Source organism: Peromyscus leucopus, chromosome 19 (assembly GCF_004664715.2).
Source record: "Peromyscus leucopus breed LL Stock chromosome 19, UCI_PerLeu_2.1, whole genome shotgun sequence".
In the NCBI taxonomy this organism is placed as follows: Eukaryota; Metazoa; Chordata; class Mammalia; order Rodentia; family Cricetidae; genus Peromyscus; species Peromyscus leucopus.
Window position 1 is genome coordinate 48,528,121 of NC_051079.1, and position 19,538 is coordinate 48,547,658.

At 45.2% G+C, this 19,538-nt stretch overlaps 1 protein-coding gene across 1 annotated transcript; it reads right to left on the bottom strand.

Annotated features, from left to right (window-relative positions):
• Positions 1-2,094: 2,094 nt before the first annotated feature.
• Positions 2,095-18,134, bottom strand: Slc26a2 (solute carrier family 26 member 2). The gene is given in 5 exon segments (XM_028890105.2): positions 2,095-4,536; positions 6,135-6,753; positions 6,755-6,855; positions 10,212-10,337; positions 17,969-18,134. Coding segments are annotated over 3 exon segments (2,217 nt in total). The 5' UTR covers positions 6,832-6,855; positions 10,212-10,337; positions 17,969-18,134; the 3' UTR covers positions 2,095-3,015.
• Positions 18,135-19,538: the final 1,404 nt, after the last annotated feature.

Genomic DNA, 19,538 nt, shown 5'->3' on the forward strand with positions numbered 1-19,538 from the left:
GCCTGTGCTACAGAAGGCCTTGTCATCACAAACCACACACACACACACACACACACACACACACACACACACACACACACACATGCTGTATTTCAATTAAATGATAGCCATTTAACAACATTCAGGGTTTTACATCTTTGTAAACAGTCAGAAAATATTTTACACACTAATGTTCTGAGTGAACAAGATAATGTTTATGAATATGTTTAAAGATTCAAAAAGCAAATTAAAATAGTTTTTATTGTTGCTGGTGGTGGTGGTGGTAGTAATTAGGCTTTTTTTTTTTGGTTTTTTGAGACAGGGTTTCTCTGTGTAGCTTTGCGCCTTTCCTGGAACTGGCCTCGAACTCACAGAGATCTGCCTGCCTCTGCCTCCCGAGTGCTGGGATTAAAGGCGTGCGCCACCACCGCCGCCTGGCTGGTTCTATATTTGATTCTTCCAATTATCAGCAATCAAATCAATTTTAATGTTCGATGTTAGGAAGATCTCAACCCAAAGAAGACGGCTGCAACAGATTCTGGTGCAACCATGTCTAACAAATGGCTATTAAAAGCAGAATCCTGTTGGCTTTTGTGGGACAAACACAAACCATAACATAACTCAAGAATTGCTAATGCATGTATAAAGCTCCAGAACCTATTAAAGCCACACTATAAACTTACCTGTCAAGCAAAGGGCAGGTACTTTCCAAACACTGAACTAAAATTCTTCCATGCTGGTGTTGAATAGATTATAGAGTTATCTTAAACATGTGCTTTAAAAAAAGTGTGTGTGTGTGTGTGTGTGTGTGTGTGTGTGTGTGTGTGTCCCACGGGAGTCAAGAGAGGGTTAGATCCCCTGGAGCTTGAGTTACAGGTAACTGTGAGCTGCCTAACATGGGTTCTGGGAACCGAACTTGGGTCCTCGAAGAGTAGCAAGTACTTTTAACTACTGAACATCCCTCCAGCTGCCACTAACAAGTACCTGCCAGTCTCTCACTGAGTACTAAACATCTGTAACAGTCTTAATTCCAACCCGGCTGGAGGAAAGGGCAAGTGGGACTTAAAAAAAAAATGACCAGGATACTGTGATCTTACAATTATTCATAAAGCTAGAAAGTCAAACAAAAGAACAAGCAAGCAGCAGTTAACATTTCTGAAATTCTTGGGCAGAGTTCATGAGGGATGTCAAACCACAGCAGTGTGGTCGTTATCAACATTATCACCCAGAAGACAGCCACGTTTTCTACTCTGAAACTTCTACTGGGATCACAGAAAGGTATTTCTTACATAAGCAAATGGGACTGTAACACCAATAGAAAAACAACAGGGTCGGTTTTGGAGTGTGTGTGTGTGAGTGTGTGTGTGTGTGTGTGTGTGTGTGTGTGTGTGTGTGTGTGTGTGTGTGTGATGTTTAAAAGCATTCTACCTCAGTAGGTTTGCTACATAGAGTTTCCTTCCCATAACTATTTGAAATTATTTTGCCTATAAGAACAGGCTAAAAATGATTTTGTACTTTGGCAATCGTTACTTGAATGACTTGGTAAGTCTTTTCATCTCTGGTAGGTTAGTGCTCTATGCCTCACTTGGGTGAACTTCTTTTCTCACCTGTCAAAAGTGCTGAAGAAACTACTGAATTCATAACCTAGATCCAGCTACCAAGAATAACACACCAGTAAAACTAGGGTTCTGGGAAAGTTCCAAGTCCTCTTGCATACAAGTTAAAACTGGCTACTGACATCAGTAAAAACTGGCTACTGACATCAGTATTTATCGTATACCAACAGCGTACGTGGCAGTAAACATCAACACTGTTTTCACAACATCTGCAAAGTAATTATGGACATAATTAGGAAGCACTCTATCACCTCTAGAGTCTTCTACAAGCAGCCACTTCTATTTAAGTAAGACTACTAATGCCCAGCAGATCCTTGCTAAAATGCCAGTGGTGGGTTGGTGGTGGTGGTGGCATTTCTTTTTTTTCTTTTTTTTTTTTGGTTTGAGACAGGTCTCTGTGTAGCTTTGAGCTTTCTGAGCTCACTTGGTAGCCAGCTGGTCGACTACAGAGATCGTGGTCTGCTGGTGCTGATTAAAGTGCGCACAGCGTGGTGCATTTCTTAAGAGGAACTGTCATTCTTTTTTTTTTTTTAATCTCTCCTTGAATATGCACCACAAGTCCATTTACAGTGCTACAAGAAGCTGCTGAGCCAACAAATTTTCTGCTTTGTCTGACGAGACTGATTCAGAAATACCAACTTAAGGCAGATTCCAGGAGAAAGCAGCAGGCTGAGTCAAAGGGGAGACAAGCTCACCAGCAGACAGTCTCAGAAACAAAGATAAAGATGAAGAACAAAGACTCTCACTGTCTTCCTGATTCCGAACTCTTTCCTTACCTACTTATTCTAAATAAAAAAGGCATGACTAAAACATCAGATGTTTACAACAGGGGTTCTGTACAGTGTCAGGCTGGCTGCAGGGCCAGATGCTCTTAGGAGATCATGCCACAGCTCCTGCATGAAGGAGAGGAAAAAACGGTATTTCCAACTACCAGCCAGAGATCTTACTGCTGTCTGGGAGCAAAGCACAAACAGAGAACCGCCAGTGAGAACAGAACTCATCTAGTTAGGCCCTGGTGCCTCACCAGCTCCGGCCCAACAATGCTGCCTTTCTTCCCCTCTCCGCAGGGCCATGCAAAGGCTCCAGTGTGTGTACAGCAAACCCCAACGTCACCTCTCTGTCTCCTGGAGGACAGAGTTCTGATATCCAGCCCCTAAAGTAAAGCGATCAAGTTTGGGAGCTGCTTTACAGTCCCATTTCGTTTATACTGTACCCCAAGAGTGCTTATCTGCATGAAAGTCTGAAGCCACAGCATTTTCTTCTTTTTGATTCCACCCAACTAAAAGCTCTCGTGCACGTGAGAATATCAAAAGGCTTTTTAGCTTCAAAGAAGAACGATCCCAAGAGTGCACCACTTTCTCCTTTCCCAGGAGAAAATGTTGCATGGTGAAATGGCAGGACACTCTTCTTATTTGCTTCCTCAGTCACCAGAGAGACTCAGACCATTGAGAACACACACTCCTTTCTGCTTCTGAGAGGCCACCGCAAAAGCCACCGCTTCAGACAAACTATAGAAGAGAAGATTTTCTTCTTCCTTTTTGCAATATTCTCCTCTGGTCAAGGAATCCCTCACAGAAGGATTGCACTGGGCCAGTAAAACCTGGACACCAACGGCTTCATAATCCCTGCGAACTTCTTTCAGCGTGTGGATCCCTGCAGTATCTAAGAACTGTACTGCACTGCAGTCAATCACGATGGTATGCAGCTCCAAGGGATCATGGGAAAGCTGCACTGAAACCTCATCCTGGATCCCAGTGAAAATCACTGTTTCCTCCTTGAGTTTCCTCTTTGCTGCCTTCTTCCAAGCTGCCTGTACCAAGACTGGGTTTAGAGTTTTCTTGTACAGAGCTGATTTAAAGCATTCTTTGTTTATGTAGTAGAGAGGGGCTATGAAGCGGAAAACCTTGATGCCCGGCTTGGTCTGAAGATTCTTGTAGGCAGAAATGGATTCAAAGGTTTCAGACTCTTCTTCCAAACCAAGCAGTGAAACCTTTGGCTTCTGAGTGCGGAGGATTACACAAAACATAGAAAAACAAACCCCAACAAGCAGGCCTATTTCAGTGCTTAGCAGAGCAGAGGCCAGCATAGTAACAAACCAGATGACTGTGTCCATTCTGTTAACCCTCCACATCTTGGGCAGGTCTCTGAATTTAAGAAGGGCACCCCGGAGGTTTACAATAGTGATCACGCCAAGGACACACTTTTGAAGGGAGTAGAATAAAGGAGCTATTACCAGAAGGACCAACAAAAGAACAAGGGCCGTCACGATAGCCGACAGCTGGGACTGGCAGCCTGTGGATTCCTTAACCAGTGTCTTGGCAAGCGCCGCACTGGTGGTAATGCAGTGGAAGAAGGAGGGTATGATGTTGCAAAAGCCGATGGCGTACATCTCTTGATTTGCTTTGACCGTGTAGCCGTGTTTCTTGGCAAACATCTCAGAAAGGGACACGGTGATAGCAAAGCCAATGATAGAGATAGCTATGGCATCGACCGCCACGTTAGGAATCAGGCTCCAGTCTGGGGCTTTGGGCGGCATAAACCCAGTGGGGATTTGTCCGGCAATACTGGAGTTGTAGTTCTCGTTTAGTTTTCCAAAATGAGACGCTAACGTGGCCGCCACCACGACAATGAGTTCGGTCGGAATCGGTGCCTTGAGCTTGGACTTGAAGCGCTCGTTAAGTTCTTTGGTTGGCAAAAGGACCAGGAGACACAGCAGGCTGGTGATGAGGTCACAGATATTGGTCTTATGGATATTTCTGAAGATGTGGATCCAGGTAGTGATGACTGAGCCCACACCGTTGCTCCGAGGAAGGCTCAGCCCGAGGAGGTACTTGGCCTGAGACGTGAGGATGGTGACCGAGGCCCCGGTGACAAACCCACTCAGCAGGGCATCTGAGAGGTAGACAGAGATGAAGCCCACTTGGAAGAAGCCCATGGCTACCTGGAAGGGAGAGCAGGCAAGTGTTAGGCAGATGGGCTCGCGCTCCTCAGGCCATGCCACCCTGGCCTGCCTTGCACGGTGACAGACTATCAGTACCGAGAGTGTCAGAGCTAAAAGAAACGCAATCACACGTGACTTTGCATGTCGCAAGGCAAGAAAGCTTGCCTAAAGTCACACTCACTAGTCTGCCTATAATGAGGACTTGGGGTCTCTACCTTATAGGATAATTTGAAACTGGGGCATAGTTCAGATTGCTTTCAAAGAGGATTTTCAAGGCTCCATACACATGTATGCAGACTCAAATTGGAGAAATTCTTCTTCTACTTAAGAAAACATTTTCTCTAAATTAAAAATTATTACTGTAAAATGGAAGGTTTCTAGATTTTATTTTTGAAGGCAAGGTCTCATGGTCCCAGGATAGTCTTGAACTTTGATGACCCCAAACTCCTGATTATCCTGCCTCTATCTCCCAAATTACAGGCATGTACCCCTATACAACTGAGAGTAAAATTTTAGCTGGTGGAAAAATTAGGTTCACATCAAAACTGAATCACACTCCGTACTGCCTCTGAGGTAGCAATACTACTGCCATATCCTTCTCTGCCCCAGTCCGCAGAATTCTATCACCTTCCTCACCTTGGTGCGATATACTAAGAAAGCCAACGTGAACTCAAGGCAACACAACCCATCACCCCTTTCTGTCTCTCCCACCGCATCCAAGTACCAAAGAAAGCCAACTATTCTTCCTCTTTATTTCCTGGCTCCAAATGCCTACAATAGAGTACAGACAGGTTTAATGTTGGTATTGATTTCTGGATGCTAAAAGGCAGGGGCATAATCATAACAGCAGATTAGCAGGTTCCATGGGAGACTCAAGAAGATTTGAATTTGTAATCATTTCTCTTGGCTGGGAAAATGATGGTCTTCAAGTTTTTCTCTCCCTCTTCATCAATCCAAGAGAACTACCAAATTTAGCAGAGGTCTCTCACTAGACTAGCTATTCTTAAGGAAGGTGGGATCTATGTGTGGCAGTAATTTGAACAACTCTGGCATCCCTTTGCCTTCCCCCACCTCTCCCCCATCGATCACCCTCTTAATAATGAGCCACACGTGATCTTAAGCAAACCCCAGTGTTTCCGTCATAGAAAGTTAAGAATTGTACTAGCTGGTCTAAGGACTGACCCTTTCTGGTCTAATTTTTTTTTTTTTTTTTTAAATATCTGATTGTTGGCCGCTGCTTACGAGGCAGCCTAGGCACAGGCGGGAAAGCCAGCCCTGTTTTACCAGTGGAATGTGGAGTTTGGCTTTGGGTCCTACCAGCCACAGCTTCAGCACCCAGTAAATGGTAGCTTTATTACAACCCCTAACAGGCCCCACAGTAGAGATTTTGAATATAGTGATTACTTTTGCCAGAAATAACCAGCTGCTAAGTCTCTCCCTCCCTTTTTGTCTTTCCTGGTGTCTCCGGGTCTCACCATGTAGTCCTGGAATTTGCTATGAAGCCAGGCTGGCCTCAAATTCAGAGATCCTCCTGCCGCCGCGCCCCCCTCCCCAGTGCTGGGCCACCACACCCGGTCTAACTGCCCACCGTTCCTTACCTGATAAACTCCAGCCATGAAGGTCACGGTGCTGCCAATTTTAATTGCATAATAACTTTTGTTACAAAGTTCATCTAATGTATGGTTTACTAACAGGGACCCATTTGAAACCACTGCTAACGAAGAAGATGTAGCAGCCGCGTCAGGGCAGGCTTTATGTAGTTCTCGGTCAACTACCTCACCGATCATAAGGCACAGTATTCCAAAAATGCCCACAGAGATGTGGCGAGAGGTACCAAACAGGCAATAAATGATGCTGGCAAAAAACGATGTATACAGACCATAGATAGGCTGCTGGCCAGCCAACAGCGAGTAAGCAATAGACTGGGGCACCAAAAGTATGCCCACAATCAGGCCAGACATCACATCACCTAAAATGTTCTTCTTCACGTCGTATTTTGGGAGCCACCGCAAGACAGGAAAGAAATCAAAAACCATACTTCTGACTTTGGCTGGGCTACACTGGCAACTTTTGTGTAGCTTTCTGATGACAGCTTTTTGGATGTTAGTATCTGGTTTCTCCTGAGGTTCCAGGTGGATCCTACGATAAGGTCTGCATCGATCATTGGTCTCAAACTGCTTGAGGTCGGTGCTCGCTCCCCTTTGAGCCTCCAGGGGACCTCATCTGGAGGCTGAAGGCTTCTTCAGGGAAGTCCCTCGGTGGAAGGTCATGCTGCTCTTTGTTTTCTGAAGACATTTCTGGAGACAGATGGTTTACTTCCTACCCCAGAGAAAATATATATATTAGCTTATAAAGTAGTTAGTTCTCAGTGCTCACATATATTAGCAGTCCTGCTTATCATTCGTGGGGTTAAAGAATTCCATTTGGGGTAGGCTTTTTCTTTTGAGGCAAGGTTTCACTATGCAGCGCTGGCTGACCTGGAACTTATTATGCAGACCAAGCTAGCTTAAAGTTCACAGAGGTCCACCTGCCTCTGCTCCTTCATACAGGAATTAAAAGCATGGGCTACCATGCCCAGTCTGGGGGTAGAAATCTCAAAATATCCACTCCTTTATTGAGCCTCATCTGTCCTGGTCTGGGAGAGGTCAGGGAGAAAGGCCAGAAGTAGACTACGTACAGCAAGTCACTGGGTTGGTACAGAACTTCTCAAGAACACTAAAGACTCTCCTTTGTATCTCCTGGGATCCCCTGAAGATTTTCCTCAAAAACTATATCAGGGCAGCCTTTCTCCTTTCCATATGCTTCCAATGGTCTTCACAGGCTGAGCAGAGAAGTAATGTTGCCCAGAACTTCCACTTGGAAGATACACAAGTGACCCTGCATCTCTGGGCCCTAAACTCCAGATCCAGTGCCAAAGGATCTACCACTAGGAACTAGAAGAAGACAGAACAAAACAAAAAGGTAAAAATAACAAAAAAGAAAAGACAACAAAAGGCCTTTTCAACAGGAAAAGAACCAGGCTCCTAAAGGAGCAGAGTAAATTGCCAGTGAATTAGTTCCTCATAAACTGGGAGTTTTGCCTAGTGTGGTAGTTTGGATGTAATTGGCCCCCACAGTCTCGTAGGGGGCGGCACTATTAGGAGGTGTGGCTTTGTTGGAGTGGGGATGGCCTTGCTGGAGGAAGTGCGTCACTGTGGGGCGGGCTTTGAGGATACAACCCGGTGTCTCGGTTGACTTCCTATTGCCTTCTGATCAAGATTTAACCAGTACCATGTCTGCCTACTCTGCCATGCTCCCTGCCTTGAAGATAATGGACCGAACCTCTGAAACTATAGGTGAGTTTTATCCCTATTAAATGTTTTCCTTATAAGAGTTGTCATGGTCATGGTGTCTTTTCATAGCAATAAAAACCCTAACTAAGAAAGCAGTTAGTACTAGGGTATTGTTGTGATAGGTCTGACCATGTTTTTTGTTTGGAGGAACTTGGACTTTGGTACTCTGGGTTAGGAAAGCAGTGGAAGACAGTGGTGCTAAGTTATTTGAACTGTGGGGGTCAAGAGGTTTCAGAGGAGAAGAATGTTAGTACGTGGCCTAGAGACTGGCCTTGTGATAAGTGGCTGCTTTTTGCCCTTGTCCAAATAGTCTGTCTGAGGCTAAAGTGAAGAGTTTTGGATTAATTCCGTTGGCAGAGGAAATCTCAAAACAGCCTAGTATAGACTCTGTTGTGTGGTTAGTAGTGGTAACTCTAATGAAGATTTATAATGAAAAAGAGCAAGCTGAGCAAGGAAAAAATACAAAAAAGCACCAGGAAGTGGAATGGAGCTAAAGCCTGTATTCTAGGAGATAAGGGGATTAAGAAATGGAATAAAGGCGGTGGTGACCTCAGGTCAAGATCCCACCCAACTAAGTTTCCAACTTGTGAAAAGGAATTAAAGAAAAGCTTAGAGCCAGGTGTGGTGGTGCATGCCTTTAATTCCAGCACTTGGAAGGCAGAGGCTGGTGGATCTCTGAGTTTGAGACCAGCCTGGTATACAGAGCAAGTTCCAGAGCAGCCAAGCTTAGGCAGGGAAGGAAACCATCAAAAACAGAAAGCTGGTGAAGATATAATTGAACAAGGAGGCCTTGTTCCAGCCCCAGCAAGCAGCAGAACTTGGCAGCTTTGGCCGTGTGGTTCTGGCTTTAGAGTTAAGGACAGAAGAAACGGGCTATGGAATTTGCCTCCACGCTTAAGGAAAACTGCTAAGGCCAGGCATGGGTCAGGGGTGTCCCTGAATGGAGGCCTGGTAGAGAGACCATTGCTTGAAGCTGTGAAGTTGAAGCCTGGATTGCCTTGGAGAACCCAAGATGTCAGAGATGCCAGAATAGTGGAATACCTGCTGAGGATAGCTGCTAACAGGGAGTGGAACCAGCCCAAGAGAGAGAAGTGTGTTACAGTCAACAAAGCTGAATGGATTTGGAGAGCTGAATGAAGAGCGTTTTGTCATTAAAGATGCAGAGTTTGGAGTTTGCCCAGCTGGCTTTTGGTCTTGTTTTGGTCCAGTATTTCCTCACTATGCTCCCTTCCCTACATTTTGGAATAGTAATGTATATCCTGTGTCATTGTATGTTCGAAGTATGTGATGCTTTTTGATTTTGATTTTACAGGGGATTAAAGTTAAGAGATTGAAACAATCTCAAAAGAGACTTTGAATTTTGAACTTTTAAACATTGTTGAGACTGTTATAGACTATGGGGAATTTTGAAGTTGGACTAAATACATTTTGCATTATGATTTTGTTACAAGCTTATGGAGGCTAGGGAGTGGAATGTGGTAGTTTGAATATAATTGGCCCCCATAATATCATAGGGAGTGGCACTATCAGATATGGCTTTGCTGGAGTGGGTATGGCCTTGTTGGAGGAAGTGTGGGGGCAGGCTTTGAGGTTTCCTATGCTCAGGATACTGCCCACTGTCTCAGTTGACTTCCTGTTGTCTTCTGATCAAGATTTAACCAGCACCACGTCTGTCTGCATTCTGCCATGCTCCCTGTCATGATGATAATGGACTGAACCTCTGAAACTGTAAGTGAGCCACCCCAATTAAATATTGTCCTTATAAGAGTTGCTGTGGTCATGGTGTCTCTTCACAGCAATAAAAACCCTAAGACACCTAGCACGGCCATTTCTCTGTCAAGACCCTAATCATTTTGTAAAATCCAGCTGAAATGCTACCATCACTAACAGCACCAGCCAATCCCCTTAGCTCAAATGGATCAGGTCTCCCTCGGTGTCCTGTGGCATTCTGTACCTCTTAATCAAGCAGGAGCCTCTGTAGTTCCCGCAGGAAAGGGCACACCCTTCTGTCCATCAATGTGGTCACCACCAAGAGTAACACTGAGATGTTCAAATCAATCAAAGAACAAACACATAGTGACTATGCCCAAATAAAGGCAAAGTAGATGGAGGACTATAAGTTTTGAGTTGACAGGGGGAGAAAAAAAAAAAGGACCTTTGTTAGGTTCTAAAGACCTATCATTACCAAGGTGTTACAATCTAAGAGCCCATATCCTATTCAAGAACACATAAAAATTACCCATGTTTCTTTAACTTAGGTTGAGCAAGAAAAAAGCAATAATTATTTTGATGGTCTTTAGGAAATCCAGAAGGGGAAGAGGCCAGATCCAGAAGACTACTGACCCTGAGCAAGTCAAACAGTTGGTGGGCTGGTCCTCAATGCAGCGTCCCACCTTCTCACTTCCTGTTTTCCTGAGCCTGTTTGATTTTCTGTCTGGGGCAGGTCTTTGGTCAAGAGGCTCTTCTAACCTAAGATAAGAAAAAGAAATGATAAAACATTACTACATCTACTAATAACCAGACCCAAATTTTACCTCTATGGCTGCTATAGAGAAGAAGGAAAATAAAAACAAATTCAAAACATGTCTAAGAAACGTAAACTAAGAATCAAATAGTGCTAAACACAAGAAAACCAATAGAAACAAATGTTGAATATAACAGAGTATCCAAGAGTGACATATCAAACTATTTAAACACAGAATTAAAATCCCCAAAGAGGAAGATAGAGAATGGGCAGAGTTTAATGGCCAAGAATTGTTAAACATTCAAGAAACACCGAAGGAGAGGTCCGAGAATCTGGAGACTAATCAGAAGGACTGACAGAAAAGCAAAACCCAGCACTTAACTAGCACTGTTGCTCCGGGGACACTTCTGAAGACAGATACATGCCACGCATACAGTGACCGAGATCCCACGAGTACGCACAGTCAGTCTCGCAAAGCATCTTCTTAAAACTCACCCTTTATACGGTCACTTGTTTCCCTCTCAAATACAACCGTTTTTTACTTTTCCCCCTCAAGGTACAAAACCATGAAGTTCTGAGCGCTCCCACTGCACACCTGAGACATAATGCAGTTGAAGCATTACAGCACTTTCCACATGGGGATAATCAAATCCTGGATGATTCAGTAGCACACAAAGAGCCGGGCCATAGGAAGAATGGAAGTGACGTCATTCTGTTAGACCTAAGACTGGCTCCTTTACATCTCCATGTTGATATGTTTATAAAATAGTCCTGTATAAACAAGTCTGCTGTTACTATTTCAAGTCAGGTTTAAAACCTCACATCAGCCACCCAGACAAAACAGATAATCGTAAAGATTATCTTGTTAACCTCAAAAACTAGGAGGTCGATTTTATGATGACTCAGAACACTGGAATTTGACAGCAAATGCTAGGTGCTTACTTAGAACTCTTTGGTGAGGCGTATTTGGTGGAATTCAGACACGGCCATAAGCATCTGTCCTCCAAACACACTGCGAATTGCTGTATGAGGTGTGCCGACTGGTACATCAACCACCGCGCAATTCCTTACACACTTCAGACTACCATCATTTTGTTGTTAAATCTCTTTGCAAATGATGCCCAAAGGCTCTGAACACAGCAAGACTTGCAGAAAAGACAATAATATTCTTGGAGAATAGGTGCCTAATGTCAATAGAGCAATTCTAAATTTCTTCATCCATGGCTTATGAGATATGTGGTATACAGTCTGGATTAGCAAACTCTGGATGAGAAGATTTCAGGTCCCCAGAGCCTCTCATAACCAATGTTGATGGAAAATTCTCTGAGATAACTGGGACTCCAGTACTCTGTACAATCCACTCTGACACATCTGTGTCACAGTTGTCAGATCACTAAATCCGGGCAGACCTGACTCGTGCTCCTTTACATGGATTATTCTGGAAAGATTCCCATTTCTTAGTCTTTCAGCAGTTGCTGAATAAAACACATTGTATGTAACTAGTATAATGATACATACCTATAATCCCCATACTTGGGGGGATCGACAGTTCAAGGTTATCCTCAGCCTATACAGCAAGTTTGAGGCCGGCATGGTCTACATGAGACCCTGTCTCAAAACAAACCTAATTTTATATACATAAAATTATATATGTGTATATAAAATTACATATGTAAAACACACACACACACAATTTCAATCACCTAGTCCCTTCATCCAGTCCCCATATTCATCTAGTCCATGGCAGACTGGCTACTTTGTTTCACATATAGGTACACTATATAAGAAATTTAGGTCTCAATGAGCCTCTCATCTCCTCCTTTGAGTTCAATCCCTTTTGCTAACTCCTTACTAGCAGGAGGGGATGGGGTGATAAACTGTGGTTCTGTATTTCCTAGTTTTGTGCCATGTAGTGCCACAGTCTGCCACACAAGCAGGCTGCCATTCTCCCCGTCATCTGCTGCCATCGCCACCATCTGCTCTGTGCTGGCTGGGGACAGGCATGGCCATAGAAGACGGGAGCAATCCATAGCCCAGCCACCCTCTGTCCCAAGCACGGGGCGTTGAGGCGCCAAAGCAGTGTCAAGAAAGCATTAGGCTGGGTCAGCAGCTACCTCTTCCTCAACCCGAAGGCAGACAGATTCTTTTAGCAAAAAGCATATGCCAGACTGAAACCCTGGTTGACAGAGCAAAGAAATAAAGTTCAGGAACTGGGACAAATTAGTTAAAAACTAACAAACACTTAAGGGGCAGAGACAGGTGGATCTCTGTAAGTTCCAGGACAGCCAGAGCTACACAGAGAAACCCTGTCACAGGAAAAAAAAAAATAGCACAAAGAATGGAAAGGGTGTTGGAACTCTAAGGTCTTATCTTATGTTTGAAGAGAGGAGCCTTGACTACAGAGATAAATTATTATTTTTTTTAAAGATTTATTTATTTATTATGTACACAGAAGACAGAGTCAGATCTCATTATAGATGTTTGTGAGCCACCATGTGGGTGCTGGGAATTGAACTCAGGACCTCTGGAAGAACAGTTGGTGCTCTTAACCCAGAGATATATTATAAGCAAAGGTAACCACTAAAATTTTAAGGCAAAAATACTAAATCATTGGCTGAGATAAAATTTAAAAAAAAAAACATAAAATTATACAAATTATGTATTTTTGTTTGTTTGCTTGTTTTTCGAGACAGGGTTTCTCTGTGTTACCCTGACTGTCTTAGAACTCACCCTGTAGACCAGGCTGACCTCGAACTCACAGATATCCTCCTGCCTCTGCCTCCTGGATGCTGAGATTAAAAGCGTGCACCACCTGATCCGGCAGGAATCATAATATTCTTAACATACGAGAAAGCAAGAAAAAAGAAAACTCTCAAAACTTTGAAACTGAAAAAGAGCTTTCAAGATGCAGTGTTTAATTAAACATAAAACCACACTAAATATAAGCATCTAAATATATATAGACTTATAAAATCTAAAATCCAAACCCTTCCTGCCAACCTTTGAACATCATTGTTCATGAAAGCACAGTCAGGGTGGAGACAACTCAACTACCCATCAATGCATGTACAGGTCAACAAAATGTGGTTCAGCCTTGGAGTGATTATTCAGCTACTAACAACGCTTAAAGGTTTAGTATTTTCATTTCGACATGGATGAAGAATTTTTAAAGATATTTTAAAGGATAGGTGTGTGGGTGTGTGTGTGTGCACGCGTGCGTGCGCGCGCGCCCTTGAGGACAGATGCCCTAAGACTAAATCTATGATCCAGCTATGCCACTCCTCGGCAGATGCTTGAAGGACTCAACCCCCTACGACACAGACGCTTACTTGGAGGACCTGAGCTGGATCTAGCCTGGACAAGACTATTGGCTGCTTCCCTCCCTCGGCCTCCTGCACAGCACCTTCTGGTATTATGAAAAGCTGGTCCTCAGGGAGCATTTATTTTTCCAGTTATGTTCATTCCTGCTCTATTCACAATAGCTAGGGGATGGAAATAACTTCATTGTCCTTCAACATTTGAATGGACGATGAAAATGTGGTACATATACACAATGGAATACTATTCAGCTGTAAAGAAAAATGAAATGATGACATTTTCAGGTAAATGGATGGAATTAGAAAGTATTACAATGAGGTAGGTAGCCCAGGCCCACATGTTCTCCCTCACCTGTGGTTTCTAACCCCAGATCTTCAGATGTGAGTATATATAACCTGGAGTAACCATGGAAACCTGAGAAGTCAAAAGAGAGTCTAGGGGGAGGAGGTGGAGCCTTAGAAAGGGGAACAGGAGGACATAGGTTTTGAGTTGTTGGTCAGGGAGTCAAGAGTCACCCAGGACAATAAAGGTTACTGCATGGCCCTTGCTTGCCTCCCAGGAATTGGGGGTTTAGTCACTATTGCTGCAGACACTGTGCACTTCAGACACAGGACCCCGAGGATCCGAGCTTGATCTGACCTGAAAGCCTCCTGCCTGAGGACTAGCTCCCATGGAACCATGCCAGCTTCCAAAAGAGGGAGAACACCAACGGTCCTACCCAGCTGTGATGCCTGTGAACCACAATGATCAGCATAGCAAGACATCCCTAGGGCTGCAATAATGGCACTCCTATCCTGACGGTAACCAACAGCCCTCTGATTGGAGGAATGTATGCCTGATGCTGGAAACCTAGCCAACTACCTATGACTAGTGGAGTCATGAATCTCAGGAGGGCCTACCATGGCTGTTTACTAATCAGCATAATTACTAACTTCACTCTAAATACTCATCCCTCTGTCCACAGGTAAGTGTAGCCGTCACCCTCATCAAAGAAGGCTCTCTTACAGCAGAGGGATGCAATTACAGAAAACAACAGGTCAAAATTCAGAGAACAACTGATCAGGAAGTGTCCAGCCCCAACATGCACACCCACACCCCAGCTTCCACACCTGAGGCTCGGGGAACACCGTGGAAGAAGGGGCAGAAAGCCTGGAAGAGCCACAGGGCAGGAAAACTACCGTGAGACTGTCTCATAGAAACGATGGAGAAGCTTCACCCGTGATACCTCAACAATATGGCTGCCTAAACAAGATCTGAACGAGGCTAACACCGTAGACATGTTAACGTGGAAGGAGGCAATCCCACTGGGGCCTACCCCAGACAAAGAACTACAGACAACGAAGGAATGGTAAGTAAGAGTGGGTGAATTAGTCTTCCCCAGGGATGAACTTCCAATACTAAATGGTCAGCTCTGAAATCATATACATACAAGTAACACTCAACAAACTCAGTACATTGTACTTATATATTCATGCACTTACAGATCTATGTAACAGTAACAGTTAAAAAGAAGACAAATATTTGAGAGGAAGTGGGGGGGGGACGGACATCAGGAGGTTTGAAGGGAGGAATCAAAGGGAAGAAATGATATAGTTATATTTTAATTAGGAATTAAAATAAATTTATAGCCACGTGTATGTGTGCATATATATATATGTGCATGCCTTTTTTTTTGTTTGTTTGTTTTGTTTTTGTTTTTGCTTTCCGAGACAGGGTTTCTCTGTGTAGCTTTGCGCCTTTCCTGGAGCTCACTTGGTAGCCCAGGCTGGCCTCGAACTCACAGAGATCCACCTGGCTCTGCCTCCTGAGTGCTGGGATTAAAGGCGTGCGCCACCAACGCCCGGCATGCATGCCTTTTTAATTAAACAATTATTGTATGTGTACATGTGTGGTGCTATGTGCAGGAACAGGAGTGTGAGGCCTGGGGACCACTTTGTGGAATCAGTTCTTGCTTCTGCCTTTACGTGAGTTCTGGGGACTGAAGTCAGTAATGTAGCAACCGCCTTTGCCCACTAACCCATCCTGATGGCCCTCCACTTTATTTTCTGAAACAGGGTCTCTCACTGAACCCAGAGCTCAGTGTTAGCTAGGCTGGCGGGCCAGTGGGCTCCTCAGATCCCGCTGTTTCCGCCTCCCAGGACAGTGGTCGCGGCCACATGGTACACGGGTGCTGGGGACTCGAACTCAGGTCCACCTGCTTGAGAGCTAGCACTCTTACCCACTGAGCCATCTCCCCAGCACTCCATTTATGCTTTCTATCATAAGCAAACACCATTAATATTCTTTCATTTTCTACTAGGAGCAACAGTATAAAATTTATCTCTGTTATATAATCTGGTTACCATGACAGCATCCCAGGTGAGTTCAATCAACCAAGCTCTGGCTTCTCCCACAGTTTTTTGTTTATTTTCTTCTAGCTGGAATGCCCTTCCCCAATTATATATATATATATATATTTTTTTTTTTTTGGTTTTTCGAGACAGGGTTTCTCCGTGTAGCTTTGCGCCTTTCCTGGAACTCACTTGGTAGCCCAGGCTGGCCTCGAACTCACAGAGATCCGCCTGGCTCTGCCTCCCGAGTGCTGGGATTAAAGGCGTGCGCCACCACAGCCCGGCACCCTTCCCCAATTATATTCACAACTTGTTCTCTATTATTTTTCTCCAAGTTCCCTCACCAATCAGTTTCTTACTAAAATCACAGTATGTAAAATAGCCCCCCCCCCATGTCCAGATCTACCTCTCTGGAGCCATCGCCTTCTCTTTGGCTTGAGGGCTCCCCCCATGGCCTTTTTTGCCACCTCATATTATACATTCACTCAAAAATGCATTCTAATGATGTGTACATGTACGCATGTGCATGCGTGCTTGTGTGTGTGTGTGTGCCCTTGGAGTCCAGAGGAAAGTATCAGATCCTTATCAGTTACAGGTGGTGGTTAGGCATCCCCATCGCAGGTCCTGGGAACCTAACTCAGGTCCCCTGCAGGAGCAACACATTCTCTTAAGCACTGAGCCCTCTTTCCAGCCCTACGCTTATTTTAAACCGCAAACTCAAATTGCTTGCCTAACACCTGTGAAGTGGTTCACAAGTATTTGTAAAATGGATAAACGACAGTTTAAGAGCTTTGCCGGAAGCAAAAGCAATTATTTCTTTTATTCTCATCTAACTCACTAAGTGTGTGTGCCTCTCTGCACAAGATACTATATCCAAGACTGCATCAAAATCCTAGAGTTTGCTTAGCATCAACCTGGGTTTTTGCTTACTCGAAGTTTGTCCTATCTACTTTCCAAACTTACCCTAGAATACAATGTGGAGATGTCCAAAGCCCTGAATATGTTCTCCTCTAGCTTCTCCTGTAGGAGGCAGCACATCACAGTACTATACAGTGATTTTCAGCATAGATGCTGATAAAAATGCAGATTCTTGGGCCCGCCCCTGCAAACCACAGGAAACAGAAGCCTCTGTATTCCAGGGGATGCGGAGCTAATAAGCCTGGGACCAGAGCTGGCAAAGCAATAGGAGAAATCAGATATCCATTCGGATCCCAGCTACTGTTCAACAGCTTTATGGTGCTGGATGAAAACGACCTGGCATCAATTTTTGTCTTGTAAAATGGAAATTACCAAGTATCTCATACAAGTGAAGATCACAGAATAGTCCAGTACACGAGACAGAAGTATTTAAGCAACACCTAATAGCTATTAGCCTCTGTCTCCGGCAATCCTTAACATTCTTAAGTGTGACCCTCCATTTTATGACTGATCTAATTTTCAAAAACAAGAATTTCTTCTATATCCAACACAGTCTATCCCATAAAGAATCGTCGGGTTTGAGCTATACGCATAGTCCAGAGGCACACTTGGGGGAGGACTCAGGTTCAATCCCCAGCAACCCTACAAATAAAAAGAGCCGCGGGGCAAAGAGGAAAAATAGCACTCGTATAGTGCCAGAAAGAGAACTTCGACTCTGAATGCTTCTCAATCACTGGTCAACGCCAATCTGCAAGAAAAAAGGACGCAGCCTGACACAGCACTGGGGGAGAGGTGGGGCTCCATTACTAGAGCTGCCCGGGACTTGCTCTGTCAATTTAGCTGACTTCTTAGTGTGCCCGTTCACCGTAACCACTGGAAGAATCCCAACTCTAGCGAGGGTAAAAGCATTTCTGTACTGAGTGGAAGGTGGAGATGGAACCTCCGTCCAGCCCGGACGGACACCAGCCCACTTTGCAGGTCGGCCGGGTACGAGGAGGGCAGCACCTGTCCCGTCCCGGCGGCAGACGCCCTGCAGACCGCGGCGCTCCCCTCCCGCCTCCCGTCCTCACCTTAAGGCTCCGGACGCCATCCACCGGCTCCCCTAACACTGGGCGGCGGGGACGCGGCCGCACCGGCACAGGCAGCCGGGCTGCGTGCGAGCCTCCCTTTAACCCCCGGGCCACCGTCCCCGCCCATGGCCCGGCCCCGAGGAGGCGGCCGGCAGCCGTCACCGGCGGAAAGGTGCGGAAGGAGCCCAGCCAGCGCCGCGCCGTGGCGCTCACGTGGGTTCGGCGGCGCGAACGCCGGCCAATCACCGGGACGGACCCGCGACCGCGCCGTCCCTCGGTCGCTCGCTTTCTCGTGATTGGCTGTTCTGGACCGCCTGCCACGCGTCCAAGGTCTGTGAGTCATCTGTGGATCCCGCCGTCTACTGCACGGGCTCTAGCCGGGCTCCAGCCAGCAGGCTGCAGAAGATCCCGGGCCTCGCGGGAGCGCGCCCGGCTCGCCCGTGAAGTCTTCGAATGCACCCAGGACTCTTTCTCCACCAAGAGCCCATAACCAGAGAAATGCAAAGATAGATATGAAATTTCACCCCGACTCTGGTTTGATTACCTCCCTGGCTTTTCATGATCGTTAGGGAAGAAAATCAAACGCCCTCGGTGCTGGGACCACCACAAATGTTCATTTCTGCTACACGCAGGAGAGATCCGTGTCTCTGCGTCCCAAGTGCTGGGATTAAAGGTGTGCGCACCCATACCTGGCCCAACACATTATTTTACTGTCCTCAGAGCTTGAGGAAATACTGTATTATGATTTCCCCCCTTTTAAAATATCTAATGTTTCCAAAGTTTTTTCTTTATTACATTTATTTGTGGGGGTGAGGTAGAGGGTACGTGTGTGGAGGTCTAATTGGGTCTCCCCTCCCTTCTACCATGAGGCCATGTGGATCCTGGAATCAAACTCAGGCTTGACAGCAAACACCTTTGCCTACTGAGCCATCTTAAAGCCTGGTCTTTGGGGGTTTCTTTGGTTTTGTTTTGCTTTTGTTTTGAAACAAGGTCTCTGCAGCTCCAACTGTTCTTGAATTCATAGTAATCCTGCTTCAGCTTTCCAAGTGCAGTGATTAAAGGCGTGAACCACCACACCTGGGCTGTGTGGTTCTCTTTGTATAGTGAGGAAATATGACTCAAACATTGGGTGAGTTGCTGCCGTACTACAGGTAATAAGTGACAGAACTTTTTAACTCTGTCACATCTGAGTGCAAAGTCCCCTTCCTTCCTCCCTCTCTCCCTCCCTCCTCTCCCCTCCTCCTCCTCCCTCTTCCTCCTCCTCCTTCTTCTTCCTCTCTCTCTCTAACTCTCTCTTTTGGATTTTCAAGACAGAGTTTCTTTGTATAACCCTGCCTGCCCTAGAACTCACTCTCTAGAAAAGGCTGACCTCGAACTCACAGAGACCTGCCTGCCTCTGTCTCCCAAGTGCTGAGATTAATGGTGTGTGCCACCACCGCCTGGCAAAGCCCTCTTTCTTAAATCGCATTAGTGAATAAGAACCACCATCCCCTCTCATCCCTGAACAATTGTCTTTTTTCTGTCTGTATCAATCTTTGTTACAGATGAAGAAATTGAGAGTCATGATATT